The sequence below is a fragment of the Strix aluco genome, chromosome W (genome assembly GCF_031877795.1).
Source record: "Strix aluco isolate bStrAlu1 chromosome W, bStrAlu1.hap1, whole genome shotgun sequence".
NCBI classification, from domain to species: domain Eukaryota; kingdom Metazoa; phylum Chordata; class Aves; order Strigiformes; family Strigidae; genus Strix; species Strix aluco.
In genome coordinates, this window is record NC_133970.1 from 2,766,659 (window position 1) to 2,791,690 (window position 25,032).

Below are 25,032 nucleotides of genomic sequence, written 5' to 3' on the forward strand. Positions count from 1 at the left end.
GCAGAGATCACAGTGATGTAAAGGAAAGGCATTACCAGCCAGTTCAAAGAGTTAACTGGGTCTGCTTGAGGCTCCCTTGCCCCCAGCTCCTTCCCCTCAGGCTCTCTTCAAAGATGATTAATTTTCTATAAAAAACTGTGCAGAAGGATAAAAGACTTGCTTCATTAAAGGCAAACCCACGGTCTGGATGCACTGGTGAGCGTTAGGAAAAAAACCAACCTCAGAACCCCAACCTCCAACCCCCCCGTAAGCACCCCACGGTGTTGATGGTTTTGGAGGTAACGGTGCAGAACGAGGTGTGTTTATTCTGGGTTCAGTGTTTAGTGGTGCCAGTGTCTGAGAGACAAGACCTTGCGAGAGGGGAACACGAGGACAGAGAGCCACCGCTGACTCCTGAGCTGGAAGCATAAATCCTCTCAGAACACTGTTAACGATACGAATTGTGGCCTGCAGGCACTAGGAAATGAGTACAAAGCAGAATTCTTGGGTTGGTGCAAGAATATTACCTGCTTTAAGGGCTTTACTCAGCCATTACATTTTAAAGGTTCCACCTAGTCTCTCAATGTTAACAGAAGATGTTTCTTTAAAACCCCAAAATAATTAAAAAGCATGGTGGGAAACAGTTAATCCACCAAAGCTATGAAACAGTACCTAGTGGTCATTCTTTTAAATGAAACAGTACCTAGTGGTACTAGTGGTCATTTTTTTACAAAGTAATAACAAGAATTAGGCTATTTTCAGCTTTGCAAAATGTACTAGTGGTCATTTTTTTACCAAGTAATAACAAGAATTAGGCTATTTTCAGCTTCGCAAAACGTACTAGTGGTCATTTTTTTACAAAGTAATAACAAGAATTAGGCTATTTTCACCTTTGCAAAATGTACTAGTGGTCATTTTTTTACCAAGTAATAACAAGATTTAGGCTATTTTCAGCTTTGTCAAATGTCATTATTTAAAATTCAAGACTTCTTGTCAAATCCCCTCCATTTACTTTTGCCAGAAGCCAAGATCTCTATTATGATGTCAGTAAATCCAAGTGATAATAAAATAACTGGAGTTCTTGCACCCTCATCCTCACAGTTCTATCCCAAAGCGCCAAGGTCAACATTTCTAAACATTACATACCTCTGTTAACGTATATGCTTCCTCTGCTGTGCATTCAGCTTTCGCCGTCGGGTTACTTAGTGCAAATATTATGGGTCGCTCATTGATAGAGGCCATTGCTCTGATCACGTCCTGAGAGAAGAGCCGCCCAGCTCCTGCAACTCCTGAAGGAAATGGAAACACATAAAAAGAGAATCAATACTTGACTGCCTCAGGGCAGATGACAGTGACTGTAGATTAAGTTCGTGTCACCCCTGAAGTCTCCCACTCAGAGCAGGCTCTTCTAGCAGCAGGAGACAGAAACCAGGCACTGCTTTGTTAGTGGCTGCTTAAAAATTCTCATTTTCACAGGAACATCTAATTAATGTGTTCCAAAAGCCTATTTTACATGATTTTTTGTATTGATCTGTGTAAAGAACACTTATTGCTGCCCTGGATAAGCAAGTGGGAACTCCAGGTTCTTCACAGATGATTTATCCTAGCTGGGTGTTAACTCTGCAGCGCACATTCCCTTGATACAGGTATCTCTGACCACACACATAGGTGGAAATACATTAAAAAAGTGGCTACAAACTTCAGGGTTTTGGCTACTCAGAAAAAAACTTTCCTTTTCCAAAGAAACCACGCGCAAAGGAAATTGCAGAGTTGTACCAGGAAACACCTGTAATCCCACCTGATCTGCAGACAGCCACAGTTATAAATCAATAAGTACATATTGATTTATATGTAAATATAAAAAATGTCAGTGACCTAACAGGTATTGGGGATGTGCAGCATGAAACAGCTCTTTCAAGCCATGCTGCTGGCAGATTCTAGCCAGAGAAGCTGACTAGAGGAAGAAAGGTCAGAAAAAAGAAAATTATCCAAGTTAGGGAACTCTTGTAAAGCAGAAAATGCGGTGTTTGTGACCGCTCTCTGTAGGGAATGTGTCTGGGAAAAAGGTTTTATTTTTGTCTTAGTGCCCTTCATTACAGTTTCAGTTCATTGTGGCCACGCAGGCCCTGAGAACATGCTCAGAGTTTTCTAAGAAAGGGCCAACACCAGCTGGACAAGGACTGGAGGAAACATTTAACAAGGACACAAGGTGCAGAGGAGCACCACAGCTGCAGCGAAGGATGCACTGAGAGCTAACCTGCAGCTCAGTATATTTTCAAGCAGCAAATTGACCTCGTTTTCATCTTATTTACACCGGCAGAAATGCAGATGGCTGTCACCGACCTCCTTGGAGCCACACGAGCAAATTAAACGCAGCAAATAACTAAATGATGGAAACAAAAATAACCTTACTTACCAATGATGGCTGAAGGCCTAAGTACGTTCACTGCCTCTACAAATGTCTTTGGTATCTGCTCTGGAGCCTGATGTGTAAATGGTTCTTGATTGGAATCGACCTTTTGTTCTCGGCCCTATAGATAAAAAGTTGATATTTTTTTTTTTTCGTGAGGGGGACACAGAAAGCACTGGCCATCTGTACTGTGGTATTTCAAGGAGGGTGCACCCCTACCTGAATTAATAAACCATATTTGTCAAACATCCATATTCTCCTGTAGGCTTCCTCAGCAGAAACACCGCTTTCCATCATAGCCATAACGATGAGGTTTGCAATTCCCAGGGCGGCCTTGTGGGTAAAAGGACTTTTGATTTTTAACAAGTCACAAAAGAGGTCCGTCACCACAAACACCACCCTGTTCAAGAACCCCACAAAAATCATTTAGTAAGTCAGCTCTGAAACACAAGCAGTGTTTGCCTCGATGGGGGCAGACTCCAGGGATCAACAGTGTCACACCTTCACAGAATGACAGAATCATCTGGGTTGGAAAAGACCTTGAAGAACCTCCAGTCCAACCATGAACCTCACACTGACCGTTCCCAACTCCACCACATCCCTCAGCGCTGGGTCAACCCAACTCTTCAACCCCTCCAGGGATGGGGACTCCCCCCCTGCCCTGGGCAGCCCATTCCAACGCCCAACAACCCCTTCTGCAAAGAAATCCTTCCTAAGAGCCAGTCTGACCCTGCCCTGGCGCAGCTTGAGGCCATTCCCTCTTGTCCTGGCGCTTGTTCCTTGGTTAAAGAGACTCATCCCCCCTCTCTGCACCCTCCTTTCAGGGAGTTGGAGAGGGCCATGAGGTCTCCCCTCAGCCTCCTCTTCTCCACACTAAACCCCCCCAGTTCCCTCAGCCGCTCCCCATCACACCTGTGCTCCAGACCCTGCACCAGCTCCGTTGCCCTTCTCTGGACACGCTCGAGTCATTCAATGGCCTTTTTGGAGTGAGCAAAAGAGAGCAGGCAGCTTTTGTGGGTACTGTGCCCCCACGCCTGTACCAGTTCAGCAGCCACGACTGGACAATATGAACAAATCTGTGCTGCAGCCCTCCTGTCAAGAAACCACGGTGTAGTGTTTTGTGCCCAACTGCTTTCTGAAGTGCTAAGGCTTAGAGAACAGGCCCAAGCCAGAGCTGACCTATAGATTAATCCTGTATATTTTATAACTGATAACCACTGTGCTAGTAGGCATTGTGCTGGGTTATAACAAACCACCTATGCTGATGTAAAAAGTGCTGAAGTGTTGAAGTGTTGAAGCCTGAACAACAGGCCCCGAGCTGCAGCTGCTAACTTAGTATGTGATCATTAATGAAGTGTGTACGCTCGCTAGTGAAAGATGCAGCTTGGACAGAATATAATCAGCAGTGAGGATGAAATGCTGAGAGAATGTATCCAACCTCCCTTGTTCAGCCTTGTTCAAGGTTGAGAACCCAAGTGTTGGACACTCCCTTGGTTCTCCACACAAGCCCTGGCCAGGCTTTGGGTGGAATCCAACAGGAGGATGAAACCAGAAATTTTCTGCTCAAATCAAAGGTGCCAGTTATTCTGATTTCCTGATTTTTGGTACATAAAGCTGGACCCGCTCACAGCGACTTTGGGTGCCTCACCTACGGGTGGACGCACCGCGTAGGATTTCCCACTTGCTGGGAAAGGCTCAACAAATCCTCGCTGCAGCCGGGGCTGCCCAGCGCCTGCGGGTCTGGATGTTGGTAACGTATGCAAGGGGTGATGGATCTTTATTAATTGCTGTTCTCTCTCTCATGTAGTAATGAGTTGATGCATTACCCTGTATTTTCCTATTTGTTTGCTTTAAGTGCATTATTCTGTCTTTTCTTACTGCATGTTTCCTGTATTACTCTGTTGTTATCACCAGTAAAATACACCTACTCTTGTCACTCTGCTGTCCGAGTTTAATTGCTATCCTTAATCAGCAAAACACTTTCCAAACCTCTCCCTGCTCCTGCTGCCTGCGATAAAGGCCTTGCAGGCAGAGGGCAGAAGGTAGATGCTGGCAGTGTTTCACTCCACGTCCCTTTTCTTGGCTCCCTGCACGCGCTGCTCAGGCTGGCAGAAGAAATAACAGAGAGGGAAGTGCAGAGCAGGGCTCAGTGCTCCGGCAACAACACAACACTGGCCAATTACTGCAATCAGGACCTTCCCCCGCTGGAGAAATTTTCAGCTAATTCAGTTATTTTGTCAGCACCACAGAAGCAATTTTGCTGATATATCCAGAAGCACGGTGCTGGTCCTGACACTGCTGTCCCCGTAAATAACTACTGTGTGCTGCAAACAGCCACTGATTTAACTGATTTAAGAAAACCACTGTGTACTTCTCTCCAATGTTATAAAAATTAACAAGATGTTCTTACCCTCTTTCTTACTTAATCATAATTTTTTGGTAAATTCCCCTTTAACTACACACAAGGCCCTGATGCTTTTTTCAAGTCTATGTAAGGAAGTGAGTCCTCGCAAAAGTTAAACACCTTTCAAATAATTATCTTTAAGCAGCTAGTCCCTTCTGTTAATGTATTTCAGCTGGCCTTATATAAAAAGTTCAGCAATGGGATTCAGAGAATGTGAATCTCCCCAAGTCCTACAGAACCAGAAAATATACAGTTAAATCTCTTGTTGCTCTAGAGCCTGTAAGAGAACTCACCTCTCCTGCTCCAAGGAACAGCACTTTCTGCTCTGCAAGTGGTCTACCAGTGGCTTTCTGTGCTGCCAGCAGTCCTGCCAAGGCCACTGAAGCTGTCCCTGTAAAAGCAGTACAAATCTAAGGTGAGCTGAACAGACCTACGTGGCAGACTATCAGTTTAGGCAAAGTTTCTGCGTATACATTAAGGAACATAAACAAAGGGCATACCTTGAATATCATCATTGAAGGTACAATATTTCTCTCTGTATTTTCTTAAAAACCGAAAAGCATTGTGGTTTCCAAAGTCTTCAAATTGGATAAGTGTGTTCTGGCCATACCTACAGAACAGGGCAAATATTCCTATCACTAAACACATAAAGAAATACCATCCTTTTAAAATAAATCCTGCAGGTGATCAGTTATCTTTGGGAAGAGGACGCCCTCACTGCCTAAACCAGTTTCATCTCTGTTCTGTGTATATTTAACAGACAACTACAAGCAGCATGTTGCAGGTGACAGAGAAAATCACTCCAGAGCCAGAAATACAGCCACGTCTCTTAAGTTCTAGTCCTGTCTTTATTCTTTAAATGACTGTTTCAAGGACAGTGTGTTACATGGGTTTTTTGCCAGCAGTTTTGGCCATACTTCCGTAGAGAATATTCAGTGTCATACCTGTCTGTAATGGCTTCCATAAATTCATCAATTAGGTCATCATAGACCTGGGAGCGATCCCTTTTTTGGTATAGGCCCATATAAAATGGATCTTTTAAGAGTGTCTGAAAAAGAATAAATCAGAGACAGCAGCAGGATGAATCACTTCCTCAATATACACTTTCCAGAGTTCACAGTAACACACTTCACACCGAAGATACTGCATTTATACAGCCAGTCTATATCAATGTTCAGTAATTTCAGCTGGCACTTGAGGTTGCTGATGGCTGCTTTTAAAATGGAACAAATCAATACTGTGAACAATAAACTGCTTTAATAAATCTGATTCACATTTCCAGCTTCTTAAAGTCAGGTCAACCTGACTGTCTATTTTACAGTGTTCCAGCATTCAAATTACTTCCAAATGCACCATTTCACTGACAAATTAACTGGCGTTTTTCCATCACTCATATGTGACTGTATAGTGAATTCCAAATCGTTTACCCTTCCATAAAATCTTTGGTTTTATCTTAAATAAGTGCTCAAACAAAAATCTTCTCTAATAGTACTAAATACTCCTACATAATAGGGATAACTTATGGCAGGTAAAGTTCAATCAAACTCACTGTATTATCAGTTCCAACGTCGATGCACACAGGTAAGCATTTATCTGGATGTATTCCTGCACAGGCTGTATACAAACACAGTTTTCCTACTGGAATTCCCATCCCATACACACCCAGGTCTCCAAGACCCAATATTCTTTCTCCATCAGTGACGACAACAGCCTGAAAACAAAAGCAAGTGAAATTATATATCATCACTGAAATTTGTAAAGTTTAGAGTAATACCAGTTGTGGTTTTTTTCCAGGCAAAAATTCAGGTATGTTTGCACAAACAAACAAAGAACGGGTGACAAGGAATATTTTACTTGAAGCAATAATGTTTAATGTCAGAATCTGCTGTGCTCCTTTTTCTTTGCTGAAATCCACTGCCCAAACCCTTGAAAGCTACGTGGGAAGGATCCAAGCTGCCGTGTGGAACTGCAGCTTGTAACTTGGGTTTATGGTTTCCACTTGTAAATCCAGACATCAAAAAGTTTGTATAAGTATCATTCACCTCATCTCCCCTTGTGGTTCTCGACCCAGCTGGGTCAGACCGGATTTAATGGCAAAATCTGGGCCTCCCAACTACCACGTCTGTGTCCTAAACTGAGGACAAGATCATTTCTCCTACTGCTACATAACACAGTAAGACCCAGAGGTTCATCCCCCAACACCTACCCAAAAGGTGGAATAATGAAGTAAAATAAGTTTGACAAGAACAGTTCGCATCATCACTGTTTACTCAAACCATAAACCTCATATTTAGGATAAAACACTGTTCTTCAAAATAGACATTATCTTCACTGGCTGTATTTCACCATCATCGTCAAATAGCTAAGGATCAACTATTTAGTATTTACATTTCCATCAAATACTAACAAATCTTGAAAAGCTCAACTGAGATTAAATAAGAACCAGAAAAAAAATTATACAGTGGCAGTACCTTAACGTCATTCTCTGGCCAGTTGTTCACAATTGACCTTATATGGCCTCTGTCTGAGATAGAAATAAATAATCCTCTGAAAGAAGAAAACAAAGCAGATATATTTTGTAGGTGGCAATTAGAAATTTCACCTTGCTTTGTAAAACTAAATGTCAAACAGTACAATTTTCTTAAAATTTAAAGCGCTGCAATCACTGCTATGAATCACCCGAAGGACAATTTCTAATACACAAGTTTATTTGGCTGCTTTGACACTTTAAAATAAGAACACAGAGAAAATACTTTTCATGATGCTACATGGGTTTTACACTACTGCAGATAATTCACCTTTAATACTCCTCTAGGGCAAAACACCTCTGGTGTTAACGTCAGACATGACAGGATCTACACTCTCCTGTAAGGCTATGAGAAGCGAACACGATCTTAAGCCTGGCTTTACCTTAGTGAGTCTCCGTTCATCACATTACACAAGGTGAAGGGAGGGAAAAGAACGGAAAGAGAAAGACAGGGACTGAGCATACTGTCTTCTCCAAGACCAGGAGGAGAACAGCATTTCCCACTGCTGAGGGCTCCTCCACGGGAACACAAGGAGGGGAGCAAAGGTGAAGAGAAATGTCTGTATTTCTTCTGCTTGAGCAAGAGCAGTTGTTAGGAGGAAAGGGGGCAGGAAAGACTCAGTGAAGGTGGGAACAGGTAAATCACCAACACTTGGAAAGTGCTGGTTCTTGGAAAGAAAAGGGCACAACCTGAGTTCCAGATCATGCTGCTGTTCCTTGTACAGACAACTTCTAGAGGGGGACACTTTTCAAACTGGTCTGTAATACATATGGAGACGTGGAAGGGGAAAGAAAGCCTGTTAGAACTAAGAGTCCATCTTTACAGAGTCACAGAATCATCTTGGTTGGAAAAGCCCTTGAAGATCCTCCAGACCAACCATGAACCTCACACTAACCGTTCCCAACTCCACCAGATCCCTCAGCGCTGGGTCAACCCGACTCTTCAACCCCTCCAGGGATGGGGACTCCCCCCCTGCCCTGGGCAGCCCATTCCAACGCCCAACAACCCCTTCTGCAAAGAAATCCTTCCTAAGAGCCAGTCTGACCCTGCCCTGGTGCAGCTTGAGGCCATTCCCTCTTGTCCTGGCGCTGGTTCCTTGGCTCAAGAGGCTCATCTCCCCTCTCTGCACCCTCCTTTCAGGGAGTTGGAGAGGGCCATGAGGTCTCCCCTCAGCCTCCTCTTCTCCAGACTGACCAACCCCAGTTTCTTTCACAACCCCTGCCCCAGATCAGGAGCAAAATCATGAGTTTCTTACTGTCTTTATCACAGCAGTTGCACTACACAGCCGAGTCCTCACAGCAGTGAAGGATTAGCCCTTCCTCCACACAGCATTAAAGTCTTCAAGTGAGAGGGCTCTAGAAGTACACTGAGAGTATCATGGAAATGAGCTGAAATGACTGCCAGTCTGAACTGGTTTCCTCAACACGAAATAACCTGAACAGTTGTTTTGAAGTCACTGCTGAAGCCAAACCAGATCCCAGCCAAGCTGGGGCAGAATAACTGAAAGCTGACTCCTAGTATCACAGCTTTAATGATCTCCAGAAATTTCCTCCCAATGCTCTGTCCCGATACAGATCCTCAGACTCCCAGATGTGATTCTGAGAGTTGGAGAAAGCCACAGCACTCTCCTCGGAATTAAAGAGCTGCATGGCATCTAGGAAGAGCTGGAAATGAGGCTGAAGCCCTGCACGTGTGCTATTTACATGACACATTACCACTTCTGTTTTCAAATGTTGTGTTTTCCAATATAAACTGGGTCTTGAGATATTATCTAATGGACTTTCACTGCCCTGAATTGACACCAAGTCTTGTGTAGCTGAATCCAAATGAAAATGAAATAAAACATTTCCAAACCTCAGGCAAGTATACGGAAAAAATGATACTAAGAGTAGCAGCAATATGTATCTATTGTTCTTACTTTGGTCTCCTGAAGATGTGTCCATACTGGGAGCAGGCAAGGCCTACTGTTGGTGTGTATACAATTGGCATTAACCGCTCAATATCATCTTGTAACACCCTATAGAATAATTTTTCATTTCTCTCTTGGATTCCCATTATGTAAATATACCTGAAATTAAGCAAAAGAAAAAAAAAAAAAAACCACCACTTATTGTTTCACATTTACGCTTATTTAAAACACCGTGCAAAATCTCAAAGCAAAAACCAAACTTGCTTCGTAATAATTCTCCATGAAATTCCTGCTTCCACTTGAGTTGGGCTTTGAGCATTAAACAAAAGTTGGAAAAGAGAGAGTAGCAGTACTAAAAAGCTGAAATAAAAATACTGACACACCATGCACGCTAACAAGTCAATGTGCAAACGTGCATTGTGATAAAAGATAACCCATGGATTGATTACAGCATGCAGCTGGGAGTCTCGTTACTGTTAAAAATTATCAGTGAAAGAATTTTTCATCCCAAAAAAGGAAGATCTTGACAGTAAGGTCTTGTTAATCCTAACATTTAACACAGTTATAAACCAAATTAACTCCTAACAGAAAGTTCATTTAAGGACCTACCTAGGTGTGTAAATTAAACCTGCATTTTTGCAAATTTACCTACAATCTACCATGCATCAATTTACAGTCAGTCTTGCTGACCCAACAACATAAAGATAATGAATTAGTGGCTCATCTCAGGCTACAGCAACCAGGCACTTTGCCAATACGGATGACATGACTGTTGCAGATCAGCAAGTGACATGATGTGGATTCAAAAGTCATCTTTCAGTTTTCATGAGAACAAAAGAGGTTTGATGTGGTCCAGTAAGCTTCAAACCATTCCAGTGCTCCTCCTGCCTTTAGGAGACTGTGTATTTTTACATGCAGATATACACAGGCTTATATGACAACAGTAACAGGATGCTAAAAACATGCCAGTCTAAAAAACCAAATCAAAATCCTTCACATTTTTTTCACCAAACCAGTGGGCTAAACAACAAAAAAATTGATATAAAAAAATTACACATTATGAGACTCAAAATTCTAACCCCGTAATTCCTTTCTAGCAGGAACTACTGTATATGATAAACACTGGTTTTCATGCCTAATCATCAAACCCTCAATTTACCTTCATTCTCACAGTTTTTTCTAGCATGCGCTAGCTGCCCCCTCCTCTCCCCCAACAGTTCTGTCCTCTAACAACCTGCCACCTAAATCTTACAGAATATTACAGAAATGCATATTACATATTACAGCAAGGTTTGCAGCTTTCTCACTGGCTAATTTGTCCACATTCTTTTTCATTACCATATGACTATGGAATATAAAAAAAAAAAAAGCTCCCCAACCTCATTCAGCCACATGATGGATGAAAGCAGTTTTCTGGGCAAAAGTAAAAATAACCAACAACTGAAAAACCCAGTGGAGGCACAAAAACCTCGTGTGGTCATCCCCGTGCAATATTTTACAGCAATTTGCATTTACTTGAGTGACACAACAAGGCCAGAGGAGCGCTTACTTTTCCAAGGGGTCGGTCATTTTTGCCAAATTCTTATGGAAACGTAAGGCTTGGATGTCTTGTGTCTCTATTTTAGGAGGTAGAAGTCCTTGCAACCCAAGCATTTGTCGTTCATGTAACGTAAATGCCATACCCTGAAAACAAGAGAGGTGAGAAATAATTAGCTGTTCTTCCTCGAGCATTTCTGTTTACAATCTATTTCTATTTGCCATTTCTGACTACCCCCTGCATCCTTTTCTCACGGCAGGTGCCACAGCGGGCAGGGTTTGGATATATTTGCCTCTGCTGGGGTTCTCCTCATCCTTTGTGGGTATCCCCTTTGCCCACAGCTTTTCCACATCTCCGAGTCCTCGTGCCTTTTGCCACCTTTCATTTTCCTCTGTGAAACTGGAGAACAACTAAGAGATCCCCCCCCAGACAGGCTAAGGTTTAAAAGTGAACTAACAGCTGCTTCTTGAATTGTTTCATAGGAACATAAGGTGGACCAAGAACATGTGGGTCACCCAGTCTGGGCCCTACAACCACAGACAGTAACATTTAGTCCTCAGAGGTTTATCTGAATCGCTCCATTTGCTGCTTTTCTCTCCAAATTTTCAGTAATCCAGCCAGATCCCAAAGTTACTGAATCACCCTAACGTTTCTATTGAGATCACAATTCAACCCAAATCCTTCATTTTTATTTAGGGCTAGAACTAATCTATTCATCTTCAACCGTAGTTGTCTACTACTAAAAAGCCTCATTTGTAACAAATTAAGCCTCAGAAGAGTTAAACTGCGAAAACAGTCCACCACTTCCATTCTTCTCTGTTTCAAGGTGGATGAAGAGTTTTAATTTTTGTCATTTAAATACTAATTTGAATTATTTCACAGTAACATTCAATAAAACTGGCTTTTCACTTAGTACACAGAACAAGTGTAAGTGGAGACTGACAGGCATCTTCTCGGGGCAACTAACTTTAAGTTTGCTACTTCCAAAACAGCAATGATAAACTTTCCTTATTTCAGTTTATCCAACGGGGTCAGTTCAGTGAACGATCAAATCAATATTTGCGAGTGCAGGAGCTGAAAAGCCAAGAAAGCCTTTGTTGGGCCAAAGCTGTGCATCAATCTGTGAGCAAAAGCAGAATTGGGAAGGGAAAGGTCTACTAGCTGTAATGTTTTGAAAGAGATGGAAACAAGAAACATGAGTTCTGCTCACAAACAACACTTCCTTTGTTTACTAAAGCAGCTAGATTAAAAACCAAGAGCACATTTTCTCAGATTTCCCCACGCTGGAAGCAGATTCTTACTGCCAAGTGAAAAAACAAAAAGGTTTAAAAACGCTTTATAAGGTTTGTTTTATCCCTTGTAATTACACTCCAAATTCCTCCTGCAATCGGAAAAACCACAAGAAAAAAATTAATATTTTCCCACACTTGAATGGTTTACAACGAATATAACTACTCCTTAGGAAAAAAACATAATTAAAATAATTAGTATTTTTGTATAATATTTCTCTTTGCTTATTTAAATCACATTTATCATCAGTTGTTTTGACTACACTGATTTAAGCAGCTCACCTGCTTTTCTGTACTAATTCTAGAATATGTTCTAAAGTAATAAAATATTTGAAGAGTTAGCAAGAAGAAAAGAACAAAACCAAAAAACTTCAGTTTTGCAAAAAATACTTGCAAATATTTTCTTACAAAAAACTGTAAGTTTTAACCCTAAACTAGATCAATGCTTTGGATTTCTGACAACCTTCCATGTAGTAGATTTGACCTTAAATACTGAACTCAATTTATCCTTTTCCTGCTATCTGAGTCATTCACAAAGCATTGTTTTCTTTCCTCATGTAATTGTTATTCTTAAGTATTCTTCCAAGATGGTCTGTAGATAAATTTCAGATTATGGTTTATCCCTGAACTTTTTACCCTTGTTGCTGGTCTTTTGCTGGGTGTAACAGTCACTTTAGCCACATGATATTTTTTTTCTGAAAAATGATTTGAAGAATCCAAAATTTCCACTGAGAACACAACCAGCAAGCAGCACTGGCTTGAGAAAAAAGCACCAGGAACACACACTGAATCCCATATTTTTTTTCCTATATTGCAAAGGATCTGCTTTAGTTTCACTTCTGCATATTTCATGAGAAATACTGAAAAATTCTCTAGGAATGTAAATGCATCTTCCGAAGTTGCACGGCGCAAACACATCTCGGCTATCCTTAACGACCCCCTAAGTTGTCATCATCAGCAGTTTATGGCTATTTAAAACAACCTATTTCCCAAGACAAACTGTACTTGCAGTGCAAGTGATTTAGGACACAAAGCTGAGAACAGCTGGTAAACATCTGTAATATTTTGACTGTTACTTTAGGCACTACAAAACCAAAAATGATGCCAAACGATTTATGATATTAAGAAGCAAAAAAAAAAAAAAAAAAAAAAGCTTAGTCTCTTTTCAGAAGATATATAAACACTGCCCAGTAAAACCACTAATGTCACTAGTTTAAGGCATGTCAAAGGCCAGAATCCCTTCAGTGGTACCATACTACTGACATTTTACACTAAACTAGCTGAAATATCTCACTAGTAAAACCTACGTCCTCCCCATCAGCAACTCTCAAGTCCCTTAAAACTAAAATCTACCTAATTTCTAATTTCCACTATTAGCATGACACTGGGACATGGCTGTTTCTTAATTTCCCTGTACAGCGAAACCAGTGACCTTAAACTACCAGGATCCTTAATAATATCAAATTAGTACTAAGCAGAACAGCCACCCATCTTTATTCAGTTTATTCACTTTTTTTTCAGTCTATAGGCAACCTGGTTTTTCAGTGTATCTGGAGTTACAGTAACATTAAACACAGTGAATTCTTTAAGTGGTACTAAGTACTTCCAGCTGTTTATTTACATGAAAATTAGATTTTACCACATTAAAAAACGCTTTAATTTTTGCCCAGGCCTAACTCAGGAACCCAAATGCCGTCAGCCTCCATACAGAAATTTAATCCTCGTTCCAACTAGGACAGAACAAGTTTAGTCCAGAGCAGCACTATAAAAAACCCAGAGCCCTTCCAACACTTGCTGTATTCCCATTCAATATCTTGGTCCATGACCATCAGCTGCCTCCTGTTTTGGATTTGGGATTGCAGCTCGTTTGCACCTCTCAAGACAGAGATTTTTCTTAAACTAGTGTGCCTAGGAGCTGCAGTATTACAAATTTCCTAACCTTTTCCCTCCTTTTCTAAACCCCAGTACAGTTTGCCAGAACCAGCGATCAGGCCCCAGTGAATGAGGAGGCTCTCAGCAATTTGCAGCAGCAGGATTGATGGTCTCAAAAGCACTTAAGACCCCAGCACTTACTTAAGGGGCAAATTCCCTCTGGTTTCCACTGGGATTAAATGTCTAAATACGGTAATGATCCCAAAAAGGGATCACTTTTTGGTTTCTTTTGACCCACAGTGCTAGGTGTCTTTTCTCCGAGTGTTACGCGCTGATTTACACTTAGATTAGTTTCCTTAATCCTCCTTACAGCTCCGAAAAAAAAAGGTGTCCTTTCTATGATAAAGCAGGGAACACATCTAGGAGAAAACCCAGCACACTTCAAAGACCACAAACGAATTAATTAATACTCACGGATAAATTTATTGCAACAAAACCAACATACTGCCATGGGGGGGGGGGGGGGAAAAAAAGCAAGTAAAATGAAACGTTGACAGTTTTTTAGTCAAGACAAGCTCACACTGAATCACCACATACTGTGCCTTTAATCCACAAACGATCTGGGACGGGGATCTCACTTCGGCCCTAACAACTGGGCTCTACCACACAAAGCGAGTGGTGCTATAAATACCAGCATATAAAAATTCTAGTTGCCAACTTTGGATGAAGGTGAACAGGAGACCTGAATCCTGCAAGTGTGACTTTTATAGCACCGCTGAGTAAGTAATACTGAGAGGTTTCTAAGCAGAGAAGTACTAGTGGTGATAATTTTTTCCCCACTTGCAAAGTTTTGCAGGCATGCGTGTATCGGAGGGGATACTTTTACCTGATACTCTCAAGCATTCTGAAAACCTGTAGAGTTTACAACAAATAACCCATTCAAAGCCCCTGATAAAGATGTAAATGCAGAATATATCCAAACATGCCACTGTTTGGAAAATGAGTTAGCCTACTTCACAGATTTAATCAAACGGTTTTCGTGTAATTTCTAGTCCTTATTATATTCAGCAGCACACAGGAGGCTTTGAAGTAGCATCATAAACATTTTTAAAATAGATTTTACATTGGATTGTGGGCTGCTGCTTCTCTTAACTCTGCTTCCTTTTGCTAAATCACAAAGTTCACTGTTGCACAACGTCTCCCCTGCAAATTAAAAAAGTTCACTCATACGAATCAAAGGTGTATCTGCTATCTCAACCATAGATTCAAAGTTTCTCTGTGTTTATGAGAACAGTGTAGAATATGGAAATCTCCTTTGATTTCTTTCCTCCTTCATTTTTTTAAACTCAATCTCATATCTTTATTCTTCCCGAAACAGCATAGGATATACACCAGAGGGTGTGGCTGATCGAGCACAGCGATCTGCTGAACTGTGGAAGGATCCAGACCTTCCCCAGGTTATCCAGCCTTTAAAGACCTCGGTCTCTCAGCAGGCAAAGCTGCCACGAGCTCTTGTACCGCCTCTGTTCTGTGTGAAACCAGATGTAAATAAATCACTTTGGTTGCTGAACCAGACTTAGCAAACCCGCAGTAGCTCTCATTTACTAATGATGAGGCTTCAACTAAAAGCATTCCCCTGAAGAAAATGGGGAAAAAGTCAGGATCAGAAAGCCTTTATACACCAGCAAGGAAGTCATCCAGCCCTCTCCAGGGTTTGTTTCCAAGCACCAATGGTTATGGTAAAGCTGTACATATTGTAAATCATGAGTATGACGACTGAAATGGTTCAGCCACACCCTATGGCATCACTGAACGCCTCAGAGACATTTTATTAAACTGCTGTTTTTCTAACTGAGCATGCCATTGCTTTTGCTCCCCTTTAATGGCATCAGTCGTGCAATAAAAAAAAAAAAACAATTTCAAAACCAAGACAGCTTCCTTTCTCCACCCACCATCCCAGCAGTGCACGAGCCCCGAGCAGAATAGCTGATCTAAGTTAAATGTGGTGCAATGCCACCTATCACCTTTGGCACTTACAGCACCTTTTCAGCCAGATGATAAAAGCTGGTTACAGATTAAACAGTTCCATCTTTCCACATTTAATTCCCTTGAGAATCACACAGATCTCAAGGAAGCTGAGAAAAGCTGCAGAAGCTGCAGAGGCACGGCCGTGCAACCTCCATCCAACAAACCCGCCATCTCCAAACCAGTTGGGCAGGAGATTAAACTTGTGGTGGGACTTTTGGGCTGGGTGTGTGCGTGCACAAAGAAACCAGCAGTTTCTATCAGTTTCCTGCCTTCTAGGATCTTTCTTTACGACTGATCAGAAAGTGGTGGTAGTATTTCAAGCACTGAGCAACATGGCAATTACCATTTGCAGTACGTCTCCACATCCTGTTTATCCTGGTTTCCCCAGGAAGGCAGACAGGCCTTGCATATTCTACACCCTGGCTGCTCAACCCAACTGACACAGCCTAAAAAAATATTAAAATGAAATTAAATGTGTCAAACACCACCACGGTGAAGAAGGACGGGGGAAGGGGAAAGGCAGCACCTGCTTTTAGATCTTAGAAGTTCATACAATCTTTCTTCACATTCTCTTGTCCTATCCTATTTATTCTGACCAACTAGCTTTAATTTTGGGTTGTCTTTTTTTTTGTTTGCTTTTTATTCTGTATTGGAAACACAGTGTTTGGATATTTGCCAGAAGTCAGTGAGGTCACCTACATCTTTGTTAAGAAAACTGATTCTTTAAACAAATGTAATATCACAGTATCTGAAGTATTCAGTAAGGCATAGGTGAAAATAAATCGGGCTGAAAAAGTTGGGAATTAATACAGATGAAACTGTGATTAGTGGTCTTGCTAAATAGAACTTCTGAGAACATATGGAAGACAGACACTGGGCCAGTTTCTCAGCAATCGGTCTGGGATTAAACTGCCACTTGTGACACCATCAGTGATTTTTTTTTTTTTAATTTATCATGTATTCCCACGCACACATGCCCAGGCATATACATACATACAAATATGTGTGTGTTTAATGCAATGTCCTAAAGATATTTGCTGAAGCTACAAATCTGAGAGGCACTGTCAATACATGAGAATTGATATTAAAAAATGAAATAACCAAACAATATTGGGGAACAGAGTAACAGAAAAAGGAGTAATGGAACCAACTGTACAAAATACCCTTAGAGAGTAACAAGAATTGATGCCACAAGGTAGAAAAATCACCAACTAAAATACAGAAAGTGTCACAAATTATTCAGAGTCAAAAATTTGCTGCAAGCACACGGAAAGCAAACACAGGAATAATGTTACAGGTCACGTATTTCCAGTGAAGATAAAGGCCTGCTGATACCACTCTACGCCAAGGTCAGGGATCATCTCCTCATGCATCATCTGTTCTGTGCTGGAAGAAGAAATCCTGGCCCTTGAGTGAGAATCCAAAGCATTACCACCATATAAATAACAATTTAATTGCCAGTACTAAACAAATGAGACTGCCCTAACAGCGTTCTAAGCACCCAACAAGCTTAAAATGCTGCCTTGGCACAACAGGGATCTCCAGCAGAATAAAAGGTCCTGAAACCAATTAACTGTAATTTGAATCCCTGTCACAGAGCAGAAACCAAACATCATGGAAGATCGTAAATACGCACGGATGCCAGCAACGGAGTTACAGTATGTTCTGCAATTGTTTGGCTGCAACAGCAAGGGCATTACTGATATAGCTCGTGACCTTTTCTGAGCCACCCTTCAAACAAAAAAACCCCAAACCAGTTGATATAGGTGTAGCATGCACCTGCAAAAGACAGGTAAGGATGGGAAAGAAAAGAAAAAAACCCACATGGTAAGAGAAAAACCTGCTCCAGCGGCAAAGAACAAGAGCAGATTAATCTGCACAAGGGGAAGGGGTGGTTTTGTGTTACTGATGCTGCCATCTTGCAGTTATTTTTGGGCCCACGTATATTAAAAGAGATCAAATATTCTGTAGAGTTGAGAGGGACTGTAAAAACTAAACATAAGCAACTAAAACACGAGCCATAGAATGATGATCTCAACAAGCTGCCAGCGAGAGATAAAGCCCTTTTTCTGTGCCTGTACGTATATGATATATGTTATAACATGCACGAGGCACTGTGGGCAAGAAAAACACAAAGGGTAAAGTACTTTGCATATTTAGTCAATCATTTATTTCTCTGCTGCATTCCCAAAATACATTTCTGTACAGATACGGTATCCAATATCAAGCAGTAGCACTTCCCTAGCTTACAGATCCATTCATACAGGTGTCAGCCTTAACACCAAACAGAGCCAAACAAATGTGGAAAGTTTTTTTCCCCTCTCACAAGTATCATTTCGTGGAGATACTCAAAAATTTAAAAAAAAAATAAAAAATCAATGGCTATTAATAAGCAGCTCTCTGCTCTTCCCTCCTCAAAAAAAAAAAATCATAAAAAATATTGCATTATGCTCAGTCCACCAGAGAACTCCAGGCTTAAAAAAAAAAAAAAGTTAGATATTACCACTAGAAAAACAGTAAGAAATGACCTATTGTTTTTGTTTCTGAATACTGTTGCATAATCAGCACTTGGAAAAGCTTACGGGGCTTGAAATAATTTCCACTGGCATGTCAAAGCATTTATAGCTCAGGAAAGTCTCGAGATAATCTGATCCTGACAAATCACACCAATCCACTCTTTTCTCCTTCCCTGACACAGCAATCCCAATTTTACTTTTGCAGTCAGCCAGTAACTTCTACATTTCTCTCTCCATACACAACCTGCATTCATGCAGTATCAAGGCATCTCGTGCTATACTATACTGTACAAGAAACAGTAAGAAACATGGCTGCAGGTCTGTATTTTGTCATCTTCCTTTCTTTTCAGGACACTTAGGAGTCACACTTGCCAAAAGACACACTGGAGCAATTCTCCCTGTAGTAACAGGGAGAACACAAGGAGATGCAGCTTGCAGTTCCTACCCTGACAGCCTCGCCAGATATTCTGAGCCCACCGGCCAACTTCTGACAAAAAGAGAGGGGCAAAGAAAATCAGAAAAAAAAAAAAAAAAGGTTTTGCCATGCTGAGGAAAGAACCAGCCTAGTCTTTCTGCTGAGAGAAAGGCTCAGGATTATGCATCTGGCTTCTCTCTGGGGGAGAGAAGGAGTCAGGGCCATGGGCAGAAAAAGAAGGGAAGGAAATTTAAAGTGAAGGGGAAATACAAGGCATTACAGAAAGGGGGAAAAAATAAAATGATAGAATGGGGAAGAGGAGAAAAGCCAGACATTAAAAACGTAGGATAAAACTATGCAAGTCCAGCTTCCATAGCTCCATTGCTCATGAAATACCCTGTCAGAGGCAGCTAGATTTGTCACCTTTCTTGGCTACTTTAAACATCTTGGATTAGCTAACAAAAGCCCTTATCTCATTTCTTACTAGTTTTAGTTTACACGTTGTTTCGATATTCCTGAAGGCTGCTACTACTGTAGGAAAAAAAAAGAGATTGGGGATGGGGAGGTGGAGAATAGGAAAAAAAATAGGAACATTTTTCTGGAGGGGTAAAAAAAAAAAAGCTACTTTCTTAGGAGAAATTCCTCCCACTACATGGAAATAATAATGTCTCTACCTCCCAGCTAGCTCCATTCAAGGCTTATTTTTAGATGCTCTCTGTCCAGCTCTGCACAGGGATGTTTCTTACTGATATGGCTCGGTCCCAATTCAGTCTTGCAGGAAAAAGCCAGGACTAGGACAAAGAGGCTAACACGTATTAGCAAGACTGAATTAACTTTTGCAAGCTATGAAATAAGAGTCTTTACCTGCTAAAGCTTTACTTCAATTTAACCAGCCCAAAAACTAAACCAGTAATCAGGAAGAAGCAGCGATTCTTCATCTGGCACAAGGAGGCAGCAGTACTGATCGTGTAAACCACAGCAAAGCAGGGGAAGCGCAGGCTGACAGAAGCAGAATCACAGAATCATCTTGGTTGGAAAAGCCCTTGAAGATCCTCCAGTCCAACCATGAACCTCACACTGACCGTTCCCAATTCCACCAGATCCCTCAGCGCTGGGTCAACCCGACTCTTCAACCCCTCCAGGGATGGGGACTCCCCCCCTGCCCTGGGCAGCCCATTCCAACGCCCAACAGCCCCTTCTGCAAAGAAATCCTTCCTAAGAGCCAGTCTGACCCTGCCCTGGCGCAGCTTGAGGCCATTCCCTCTTGTCCTGGTGCTTGTTCCTTGGCTCAAGAGACTCATCCCCCCTCTCTGCACCCTCCTTTCAGGGAGTTCACAGAATCACAGAATCCTTCAGGTTGGAAAAGACCCTTGGGATCATCGAGTCCAACCCTCAGCCCGACTCTACAAAGTTCTCCCCTACACCACATCCCCCAACAGCTCATCCAAACGACCCTTAAACACACCCAGGGATGGGGACTCCACCCCCTCCCTGGGCAGCCTATTCCACTCTCTGACCACTCTTTCTGGGAAACATTTTTTCCTCATGTCCAGTCTGAACCTCCCCTGTTGCAGTTTAAAGCAGTTCCCTCTTGTTCTGTCACTAATCACCTGTGAGAAGAGACCAGCACCAACCTCTCTACAATGTCCTTTCAGGTAGTTGTAGAGAGTGATGAGGTCTCCCCTTCATAAACTTGAAATGATCACTGAGTCCTCCATCATCTGCACCCTTTTTTGGCTGTGGCCCAGTACACCTTCTGGAGGTGGTTTAACCCTGGAACAAGGTCCACTGGATGATTACCGGATGAAGATAAGATATTTGATGATCACACACACTACCAACCTTGTTTGTTCGGGGGTTTAACATCAGTGGCTTGCCTTTTTCTTTCGTATGTGCACCGCGACATGCCATCGCACAGGGAGTGGCAGCTACTCGTAGTCGGGAGAACATTTTTTTTTTTTTATATTGCACCTGGGAATAAGAAAAGAAAATCATTATTTCAGATGCAGAGGCAGTAGAACTAATGTTCATATTTGTAGGCCATCTGTTGTAAAAGAAATACATACATGCTGGATAAGACTCTGCGCTCAAACATGGTGATAACAACCCAAAATTGCCTTGTGGCTGCCAGGAGGAAGAAAAAGAAGGAAGGCTTTACAACGAGAGTGCATGAATGAGTGGAGAGAACATACAGGGATCCTAACGTGAGCTAGCACTATGCTGTGGGTTGCAGCCAGCCAGCATTCACTAGGTGTTGTCTTATAACTGCACCATAAACTCAGAGCAGAATTGCCATTAGCAAATATTAACCTTCTGTGGTGACCCATGCGACTGGCACCAGTGCAAACACCAGGGAGGACAGAATGACTTGGGCTAGTGCAGCAAAACAATTTAAGCTGAGTTTCTCCAATAGCTTTCTGCCAATGAAATCTTGTGGCCTGGACAACTGAAAGGAAAGAAACTCTGCGTATTAAAACTAGATTAGAACAAAATGTAGAATTCGAATGGTCAAAATTTCACTGAACTCTGGATGCCGTGCTTAGATTTTTTGAATTCCAGACCTAAAAAGAAGTTATTTTCAGAGAGAATATATCCTTTTCAATAAAGGATATACTTCCCTAACAAAATAAAAAAAATATTAGCAGCACTCAAGAGCTTAGTTCTTAATTTCACCAGGTGATAACCCCTCTCAAACCCATTTTAGTCAACTATTGATGTCAAGCTCTTTGGAGGCGGAAATTAATCATTTCTTACATGCTTGTACAATGCACTACCACCAGGGAATGTGAACTGGACTCATCTCTAAACATCATTTCACCAACACAGAGAGCCCTTACACAGGACCTCGGCCTGTAGGAAGACACATTAAGATGGCAGACATGGCTCGCATGCAGTATCCTGCAGAATCCTGACATGGGAGAGGGAAAAACAGATCCCTTTTGCCTACACAGTGAGTGGAGGAAGGCAGAGATCCAGGATCAGCGTGGCAGGGAAGTCCTTTCCCTCTCCGTTGCTACTGGTGTGGGTGGGGGATCCCTACAGCCCGTGCTCCATCAGCCCCCGGCCCAGCAGTGTGTTCACATCCAAGACACACACAAGGAACAGTAAAGCAGGTATGAGACATTTTTAAGGAATGAAATGATGCATGGCTTGGATTTTTAATTTCTTCCAGATGGAAGCCAAAATTAGATTAAGGAACAAAACTTCATTATCTTAAATATAGCCTGAATACTTTAGAAGACCTTTCTGTAATCAAATTTACACATAATCAGCTTTTAAGATGGCAGACCGATCTTACAAGTTGCAATCCCAGGATTTTCTTCAAAATCTTTCCAAAAGAACGTGCAAACATTGAATATTTTGCAGCATCAGTTATACCCAAGTTTCTCTTCTATAAAGCCTAGAGGAAAGCAGCGCTGACATTCAGCGGGATCCCTTTCTCTCATCCTTTGTTTGTTTGTTTAAGCCTTGCAATTGGAAAAAGTTCCACTCAAAACCCATGTGTTTAGTTGTTTCGTGGTAAAGAACATAAATTTACTGTGTGGAGACAGGAGGAATGGAAGCCTTGCCAGCACTACAAACAAATGTTGCTTTTAACATGATAATTCCTCCCTAAACCAGCTAGCGGTGGACTAAACACAGCTGGTCTGCCAGAACTCAGGGCAGCTGAAAATCAGGAATAGCTGAGTGAAATTAAATTTGTGCTGCAGAACAACCAGCCCTTAGGAATGACAAATTCAGTCTTAACTGTTTTGAATTGTGATTGCTCATCTGCCATCGTTACACGATTGCAAGTCCATCTCCTCCTGCACGTGAGGCTAAAACCGATCTGTGATTACAGTGTAGCAGCAAACCTCGGCCTGCATCCCTCAGGCTGGTGTCAGGGTGGCTTCAGTCTGTCATGAGCAAATACCTTTAACATGGAATTAAAAAGCAGGCCAAACACCACACCTTATCTTACTCTAATTAAATTGAAATTACTTTGTGGCAATTAATGAGCAGTTAAGAACCAAACAAGATTGTGGCCCAGATTTCTCTTAACTTGATCAAGTAACTCTCTAATCAACGAGAGAGAAAGACTTTTCAGGGTGTGATTCAAATCTTACTTTCTTCTCTCCCCTGAGGTGCCACAGAGGCACCTAAAATGATTCTCTTGGTGGAGGGATCGCAGATGCATACAGCATATGGGAGGAATCAGGCTTCGTTTTCCACTCAGTCCCTCTGTTTAGATCCAAGAGATATGATCCCAGTTAATTTATATCCAGCATAAACCTGACTGGTTACTTAGTCCTGAGCTCTCCTTCCCCTGCTCTTCTAATTGTTTCCTATTTCACAGAACCATCAAGGTTGGAAAAGCCCTTGAAGCTCCTCCAGTCCAACCATGAACCTCACACTGACCGTTCCCAACTCCACCAGATCCCTCAGCGCTGGGTCAACCCGACTCTTCAACCCCTCCAGGGATGGGGACTCCCCCCCTGCCCTGGGCAGCCCATTCCAACGCCCAACAACCCCTTCTGCAAAGAAATCCTTCCTAAGAGCCAGTCTGACCCTGCCCTGGCGCAGCTTGAGGCCATTCCCTCTTGGCCTGGCGCTTGTTCCTTGGCTCAAGAGACTCATCCCCCCTCTCTGCACCCTCCTTTCAGGGAGTTGTAGAGGGCCATGAGGTCTCCCCTCAGCCTCCTCTTCTCCAGACTAAACCCCCCCAGTTCCCTCAGCCGCTCCCCATCACACCTGTGCTCCAGACCCTGCACCAGCTCCGTTGCCCTTCTCTGGACACGCTCGAGTCATTCAATGGCCTTTTTGGAGTGAGGGGCCCAAAACTGAACCCACTCATCGAGGGGCGGCCTCACCAGTGCCGAGTCCAGGGGTAAGATCCCTTCCCTGTCCCTGCTGGCCACGCTAGTGCTGATACAAGCCAGGATGCCATTGGCCTTCTTGGCCATCTCTTTCATCTCCCATCTTGCACATCTTTAACTCTTTTTGCCACAGACTTTTAAACCTTTTTTAGCAAGAATCTGCCTCCAGAACTCACCATAACTTACCCTGAAGCCACAAAGCAGGCATCCTTCCCCATCCCCTGTCCATGCTCCTATAGAAGGGCCAAGGGCTCTGTGCTTTGCCCTCATGGCTGTAGCAAACCTGCCCTCTCCTCCCAGCTCTGCTGGCCATCGACCTGGCAAGAACAAGCCACCCACCTGCCCAGGTCCTTCTTTCTAAATCCTAATTCTTCCTCAAAAATATGTGGACAATCCAGTAACCCTTACAATTAAAAATCAAGGCTATGTCTATACATGCCACCAGTAGTTGAATTCTTTTTAAAACAGAGCTCCCAGGCTCACCCCCAGCCGAGCCGGATGCAGCACTGGGGTAGCCATAAAACCAGCTCACACCAGGAGTTTGGGATTACACTTAACAGCTTCTCAGATGACAGATACCACCAGACAATAAAAATATTTCAGCTGCAGCACGGTCCAACCGACAGCAAATAAGCTGCTACTTCTCTTCTGGTGTCATGAGAAAGGAAGAAGGGACACGAAGCCTTGTGCCTGGTGGCTTGTATTTGCCAGCCCTGTTTCTGGGGAAGCACTTGGGGCAGGCAGCAAGGACAGGTCACAGAATCACAGAATCCTTCAGGTTGGAAAAGACCCTTGGGATCATCGAGTCCAACCCTCAGCCTGACTCTACAAAGTTCTCCCCTACACCACATCCCCCAACAGCTCATCCAAACGACCCTTAAACACATCCAGGGATGGGGACTCCACCCCCTCCCTGGGCAGCCTATTCCACTCTCTGACCACTCTTTCTGGGAAACATTTTTTCCTCATGTCCAGTCTGAACGTCCCCTGTTGCAGTTTAAAAAGGTCTGGAAGAAAGGTCCCAAGGTCCCCAAACCGATACCTGGTTTCAAGGAGATGAAAGGGCTGGGTCATGCTGCTTTGTGGGAAGGTTTTTAAATGGTTTATGATGGGTTTTGTGGAAGAGAAGCCAGGCTTGAGCCGGTGGTACTTTAACCGTAAGAAAAAGGAGAGATAATTTTGAGAGTAGAAGCTGATAGAGAAGGGGGAAGGATGTTGACTGAGGGAAAGACGGGGGGTTGCAATGATGTGAGAACATACACAGAGCGGTGAGCTCATGCAATGTCCTG

The 25,032-nt window shown here is 42.5% G+C and overlaps 1 protein-coding gene across 7 annotated transcripts in view; it reads right to left on the reverse strand.

Annotated features, from left to right (window-relative positions):
* LOC141917802 (NAD-dependent malic enzyme, mitochondrial-like) overlaps positions 1–25,032 on the reverse strand; it is a 36,725-nt gene that overhangs the window by 7,713 nt on the left and 3,980 nt on the right. For all 7 annotated transcript variants that reach the window (XR_012621468.1, XM_074811338.1, XM_074811339.1 and 4 more), the window contains 11 exons: positions 20,730–20,858; positions 10,780–10,913; positions 9,240–9,389; positions 7,265–7,340; positions 6,343–6,504; positions 5,738–5,841; positions 5,294–5,403; positions 5,087–5,184; positions 2,609–2,722; positions 2,396–2,510; positions 1,126–1,268 (listed from right to left, as the gene is read on the reverse strand). Coding sequence is in view for 6 of the 7 variants with exons in the window: in XM_074811338.1 (XP_074667439.1) it covers positions 1,126–1,268; positions 2,396–2,510; positions 2,609–2,722; positions 5,087–5,184; positions 5,294–5,403; positions 5,738–5,841; positions 6,343–6,504; positions 7,265–7,340; positions 9,240–9,389; positions 10,780–10,913; positions 20,730–20,837 (1,314 nt within the window). In the remaining variant the exon portion in view is untranslated. The remainder of the gene's footprint in view (positions 1–1,125; positions 1,269–2,395; positions 2,511–2,608; positions 2,723–5,086; positions 5,185–5,293; positions 5,404–5,737; positions 5,842–6,342; positions 6,505–7,264; positions 7,341–9,239; positions 9,390–10,779; positions 10,914–20,729; positions 20,859–25,032) is intronic.